At 52.5% G+C, this 6,354-nt stretch overlaps 1 protein-coding gene across 1 annotated transcript; it reads left to right on the top strand.

Annotated features, from left to right (window-relative positions):
- The first annotated feature begins 587 nt into the window (after positions 1–587).
- On the top strand, positions 588–5,435 carry TEKT2 (tektin 2). Its single transcript, XM_010173551.1, has 9 exons — positions 588–746; positions 1,138–1,263; positions 1,611–1,816; positions 2,380–2,523; positions 3,075–3,189; positions 3,568–3,675; positions 4,105–4,248; positions 4,513–4,592; positions 5,156–5,435. Exons 1-9 carry the CDS (start codon positions 591–593, stop codon positions 5,433–5,435), a joined length of 1,359 nt encoding a protein of 452 aa, XP_010171853.1. The 5' UTR covers positions 588–590.
- The last annotated feature ends 919 nt before the right edge of the window (positions 5,436–6,354 follow it).

Genomic DNA, 6,354 nt, shown 5'->3' with positions numbered 1-6,354 from the left:
CAGGCTGTGCTGGAGCCGGGGGGACTCTCTGCCCTAGGGCTCCACCCGACTGTGGGGTTTTGGGGGGATCTGTAGCCTGTTCTGATCCTGCTGAGCGATCTCTGCCATTCCTGTCAGTTTTGCCAGGGAGGTGCTGGGGAGCCAGGAATGTGGCTGCAAACTGTGCTGTCCCTGCAAAGGCTTTGAGTGCCCTGGGGCTGCAGCTCTGGGCTGAGCCTATGGAGCTGTGACTAAAACAGAATCAGTAATGCTATCAGCTGCTTTGGCCAGGCTCAATAAATCCCATGTGGGAGATGGTGCTGTGAGCAGCTCCTTGTCTCTCTGCAAATAGCACCGTTCTCTGGGGAGAGCCAGGTGGACAGGGCTTTCCTCCAGGCGCAGGGGCAGAGGACAGCTCCAGTCACCCCTCCCAGTGCTCCCCTGGTTGTGTGGACGTGTGTGTCTGCATTAGGTGAGATGCCAGGTTACAGCTTGCTGCTGCTTTTCTCCCGAAGAGCTTTCCAGTTTGTGGATGCATCTCCATTTCTGGTGTATTTCCATGAATAAATCTTAAAAACCTTCCGCTCCTTTTTAGTCACCTTTTTAGTGAGATGGCCACGCAGAGTGTCAAACCAGGCCAGCGGTTCACCTTGCCAGACTGGCACACCAACTCCCGTCTCATCTCGGCTGATGCTGAACGCCAGCGTTCTGCTTCCCACCAAGTCCGGCAGGAAGCCCAAACTCTCCGCAACGAAACCAACAACCAGGTGGGCCTTTGGCAGCTTGGCTGCTCCCAGGTTTGTCAGAATAGCGAGCTGAGGAGTATGGGAGAAGCGTCTAGATCTGGGTGCATGGATGAGGGAACAGGAGAAGGTTTTACCTCTACAGAACCTGCTAAATAAGTACATTTACTTGCTATAAACCCACTTGCAATGATGTGTGTGTTAACTCTCGTGAAATCCCTGGGTGTGACTCTCGCATCCTTTGCAACCTGGAGTGTTTTCTGTGCTCTCCTTTTGTGTAGATGTCCATTAGAGCAAATGGCAACGTGTTGTCCTCCTGCCAGGGGTCAGTCAATCCTGAAAACAGGGAAAGGCTTCAGCAAGATTCACAATTGCAACTTAAAAAAGCGTAATGGCATTTCTCCTCTAATTCCAGACGAAATGGGATGAGCATGACAACCAAACCCGCCTGACTGAACGCATCAGCAGCCTGAACAGATGGAAAGAGACCCTGGACAAATGCCTTGCAGACATAGATGAGGAAATTGATGCCTTAGCCAAAGTATGTTGGGAACACAGATGGCTGGAAATCAACTTCCACTGTCAGTATGGGATGTTAAATAATTGAGGTTTGTCTTCTGCAATGGGCAAGCCCGTATGGAGTTCAAGGAGGGGTTTATCACAGGTATACTGAGATCCAAACCTGATGCAATGAATTCCTGGAAAGCAAGCTGCTGTGTCTTGGCTGAGCCAAGCCATTTTATGGAGCTGTGCATTGCATGCTCACGTTTGGGGTTTGGGGTGTTTTTGTTGTCTTTTTAACAAGGGTTTGTTGGGTTCTCCTTCCTTTCTTCCTCCCATCCCTGAAGGAGACCCCCCCACACACACCTAGCTGGCTTTTTCCTCCAGGTGAAGGAAGCAGCAGAACGTGCCCTCCAGGCAAAGAACTTGTCTTTGGACATTTCCATTGAGTGCCTGACGCTCCGTGAGGGCCGCCGCGCCATCGATGTAGTGAGGGATGCTGTGGAGGAGGAGCTGCACAAAGAGGTGAAGCTGATCAACAAAGCCAAGAGAGAACTGCAGCAGAGAGTGAACGAAGCCTTTGAACAGCTCTGGTGAGGCGAATGACACAGCTTAGACCAGACTCTGCCCCCCTTGCCTGGCCCCAGGGGCTTAGCTGACTCTAATGCCACAGCTGAGATGGGCAAGCAAGCTGAGCGTGACTGCGCTGGGGCAACAGGCCACTTTGATGGTTGTTTTCAAGGTCCATGGAGTTTGGGGGTTTGTAGGGGAGAGTGTGTCAGGGGAGATGTCATAAGCATCCTTGGAAAATTTTGGCCCAGTCAGATATCTGGTGCTACCTGCCTTGGTTCATGAATGAGTCACCTGGAAGAGTTACAGCTCCCAGGACCTAATGCCTCGTGGTTCAGTGCCCCACAGCAGGAGGGCAGGTAGCTCAGTCACCCAGTGCAATGCTGGAGCAGAGCACAGGGGAGCCAGGCAGGCAGTAAAGCTGGTGTACTGCTTTACCAATGGGCCCAGTTCACTGGGAGAGCAGGAGCTCATTGCTCATTTTAAAAAGCTGACTGAGGTGGTGATAAAAGCTCTGGAAATGGTGAGGGTGAGCTGCTTCTCCCCTCTGCGTGCTCCCTGCTTACTCCAACCCCGTTTTCTGCAGCCTCTTACAGGAAGCTCACCAGCAGCTGAGCTATGACCAGCGGTGCAAGGTGGAAGCCTTGGAGTTAGATCACATGTGCTTATCCCTCAACATGAACTCTCCCATCATCTCCTTCAAGGTCAATCCAACACGCGTCCCAGACAGGTAAGGAAAGAGCCTGCCCTTGTGTGGCCAAATCCATGCTGGTGCTTGAAAGAGCCCTGGGATCTTTTTTACTTCCATGCTGTATCCTGGCTTGATGGGTGCAGTTTTGGAGAGAGCTCAGAACAGGAGTTGGCTGCTGGGATTTGTTGTGGTGCTTGAATTGTGAAGCTGCAGACTTTGGGGTGTTATGTGAATTGTCATCACAAAACCAGCAGCTCGCTGCCCTGCCTCCCAGGTGCTTGGCTGTAGGTGACAGTGTGATATTGGCCTTTGGCACAGCTCACGGGGCAGCTGCTGCACATTTGCACTTGCTGGCATTTCATTGCATGGTTTGGATGTGTCCCCAGTTTGAGCAGATGTTGGGCTCGGCACAGGAGCCATGGGGTAGCAATCTCCAGCTGGTGCAGTGAGGAGATCAGACAGGATGTGACCTCCAGAATCCCTGAATTATTCTGCACTGCACAAAGCCTTCTTGGCTTGCAGCAGGTGGTTCCTTTTGAACTATCTTGCAAACACTCAACTTATTTTCATAACTGCTCATTTGTTCACAGGTCAACTACACTTGATGAGTGGGAACAGAATAGCCAAGGCAACAAGGAGCTTGCTGAGGCAGAAATCAAAGCCTCAACTGTGCTCCGAGAAGCAACAATGCTTACCATTGCACAGGTAAATCAGTCCTTGGGCTGGCGATCGATGGTGCAGAAGTTCTGGATCCAGTGCAGAAGGATGTGCTGACGTGTGCTGTGGCCAGGGGAAGGGAGGCTTAGAAAAGAGCACTGGCCCACGGGCCTCTCTGAGCACAACTGGTGTGCTTTAAACCTCCTGGTTTAAAAGGGGAGTTTGCAAGAATCTCAGCAACCTGAAAGACACGTGTGTGTCCATCGTTCCCTGCCTTTGGCTACAGGGGGGTGCTTGCTCTGCACACACAGGGCAGCTGCCAGAACCCAGCTGCTTCTGCTCATAGGCTTGTTCCAGCTGCACAGGCAGCAGCTGGGAGGGAGACACCTTCGAGATGTGTGTGACTGGAGCCTGTTCTCTCTTCAGACAAACAACGAGCTGGAGGCTCAGCGTGTAGCCACAGAGTTTGCCTTACGCAAGAGGATTAGAGATATGGAAAAAGCCTATGATGAGCTGAAATGGCAGGAGCAGAATGTAAGTGTTGCTGCTTTGGTTATTGACCACAACCTTGGGTGGGAATTGAATCCAAAAGGCTCTTTGTTATGTAGAAAGCTACTTAGCCTGTGTGTAGTTTCCACGTGAGAGCTGTTAAGTGGCACATATATGATCCCTGCAACATCCTGTCTCCTTCTGCTGTCACAGTTGCTGCTCTGGCATTTCCCAGCAGCAGTGACAGGTTTTGGCTTTTTTATTTCACCCTTGGTCTCAACCACTGTGGCCATAAAACACCAGCAGCACCTTGCCTGGTTTGTGTGAAAAGCCTGATCTATGGGCAGAAGGGTTCACCACTCGCCCACCAGCCCTTGTTTAAAATCCATTCCCAGCACAGTAAAAGCCCAGGATGCACAGGGGCTGTTTTCCAGTCTGTATCCCCTGGCTGTCCCTCATGATATGTGTCTTTAGACCTTGGAGGAAATTGCTGAGATGGAGGAGAACATCCGACACTTGGGTGAAGATATTCGAAGGAAAATGCAAGATCTGAAAGTAGCACACACCCGCCTGGAGATCCGTACGTGTCGGCCCAACATGGAGCGCTGTCGGGATCAGGTACCAGCCTGGCCTGGTGCATTCCCTGCCAGGAGGGACGGGGGGGAACTGACCAGGACTGGGGACTTGTGGGGGTCTGAAGAATGTGGATGCACTTTGGAGAAAACTACAGAGGGGCTGAGCTGTGGATCCCACAGTCAAAGAGCAAAACAAGGAAATAAATGTCATAGCTGGGCTGGAAAGGGAACAAGAGAACCGTGCCCTCAGTAAAACAGCACCTTATATCTGCTAACTGCTGTGCCCTTCTCCCTCCCCACCTGGCAGGTCCAGTACGGGCTGACATACGAGGTCCATCAGCTGGAGGGAACGATCCGTGTGCTCAAACAGAAGCTAGCAGAGTCTCAGTAAGTCTCCTGCTCTCTGGCACAGAGCAGTGGCCCAGCATTGCCCATGTGTGCAGCCTTGGGCCTGGCACGCTCTCAGAAGCTGCATCTTGGAGGTCGTGTCTGCTCCCATCAGGAGTGGAAATAGCCTTTGGGCTTGGTGGGGAGCTGGCCTGGGCAGCAGGGCGCAGGCAAGGCACGAGAGGTCAGTGTGGTGGGAGGGTGAATAGGGCTTCCCACGATCCCTGCTTGACTCTGACTTCAACCAGGCACAAACAGTTCTAAAGGGGGGGGGGAAAGATGGGTGAAAAGTAAAGGAAGCAGCAGAAGTGGTGCTCTGGGCTGGGGTGGGCTCCTGGGGTGCACATCTCTGCAGGAGCAGCCTGTGGGCTGGCTGTTCACAGCCCCGGACAATGCTGCTGCTCTGCACCAGGAAATGTCTGATGCATTTGTTCTTCGTACGAAGGCAAAGGCTGCACAGATCCTTCTGCTGCCAGAAAGTGGGAAGTTGAGTGTTTCCTGTCCAACTTGGGAAGTGAATGCAGTGCTTGAACCCAACTCCTCTGACTTCTCCTTGTTCCCAGGGCTGCCTTGGATACTCTTTACAGACAACTTCACCGCATTCAGACAGATATTGGCTACAAAGCCCGTTCCTTGCTGCTGGACAACAAGTGCATGGACAGCCGGAGAAAGCTCCTGGTCCCTGCCAAGGAATTTATGTCAGAGGTCGATACTTTCAACGAAACTGTGAAGCGTGAGCTCTCCCCGCTGCAGAACGGGCCGCTGGAGTTGGCTTCGTGCACCGAGGAGCGTTGTGCAACGAGCTGCACCGAGGAGAAAGCGACCAGTGACTCAGTTCCGTAGCGAGGAAAAGCAGACATCTGTGTCCTGTTAGGATAATGTAATTCTCCTCCCTCCTTCTAGTTTGTTATATAACTGTCTGTCCCCCTCGTATGATGTTTATAGCCTCTCACACTCCAAGGAGCGTTATAAACAATAAAGAGTCTGTCCCCCAAGAGCAGTTGTCATCCGACAGCGTTGGAAGCGTTTCTCGCCGTGATTGAATCCATCTGGGCTCTTTGGTGGGGTTGTTGGGGTTTTTTAAAGTCCTTTAAAGCGCAAGGCGAGGCTCTGAAAAGGGCCTGTGTAAGGGTGGCAGGAGGCCAGATCTGCTCTGTGGGGTTATTGACTCAAATCTGCTCGTTTTCATGATTAAAGTCAAGTTTGGGTTGGGATTTCCCCTCGCCTCTTGGCTCCTGCGGAACGAACGCAGCTACAAAAGCAAGAGGTGGAGTCCTTTCTTTTTCTTTTTGGCAATGCACTTGTTTTAAAATGCATTTGTGTTCTGCTGCGAGTTGATTGTTTCTATTCCAGCCTCGCTCACCCCGGGAGACGCCGTCCTTACAAAACCCCATCATCGCACGTGCAACGCGACCGAGAACCTGGCTGGTTGCTCTTCCCCGAGGTGGGAGATGATGCTCAGTAACCTTCCCGGTGGGAAACAGCTTGGATTTGACGGATTATATTGTAATAATGAGAAATTTAGGGGAAAAAATACCCAAAAAAACCCCCCACACAACAATTTCTCTTGCTGTAAATAGAGAAATGAGGCGACAACAGGTTCCCGGCTGCGCCGCCATCGCGCTCCTCCGGGCCGCCAGGGGGCGGTGTCCGTGGATTTACCCCGAGGAGCGAGACGGTGGCTTGGGGAGAAAATGGCGGCGGCGGGCGCGGGGTCGGGCTCAGGCCCGGGGCGGGGAGCGGGGCGAGCTCGGCCGGGAGC

This window comes from Antrostomus carolinensis, unplaced genomic scaffold (assembly GCF_000700745.2).
Source record: "Antrostomus carolinensis isolate BGI_N321 unplaced genomic scaffold, ASM70074v2 Scaffold19018, whole genome shotgun sequence".
Classification (NCBI taxonomy): domain Eukaryota; kingdom Metazoa; phylum Chordata; class Aves; order Caprimulgiformes; family Caprimulgidae; genus Antrostomus; species Antrostomus carolinensis.
Note: the sequence above shows the minus strand (reverse complement) of the source record. Positions and strands in the feature narration are given on the sequence as shown.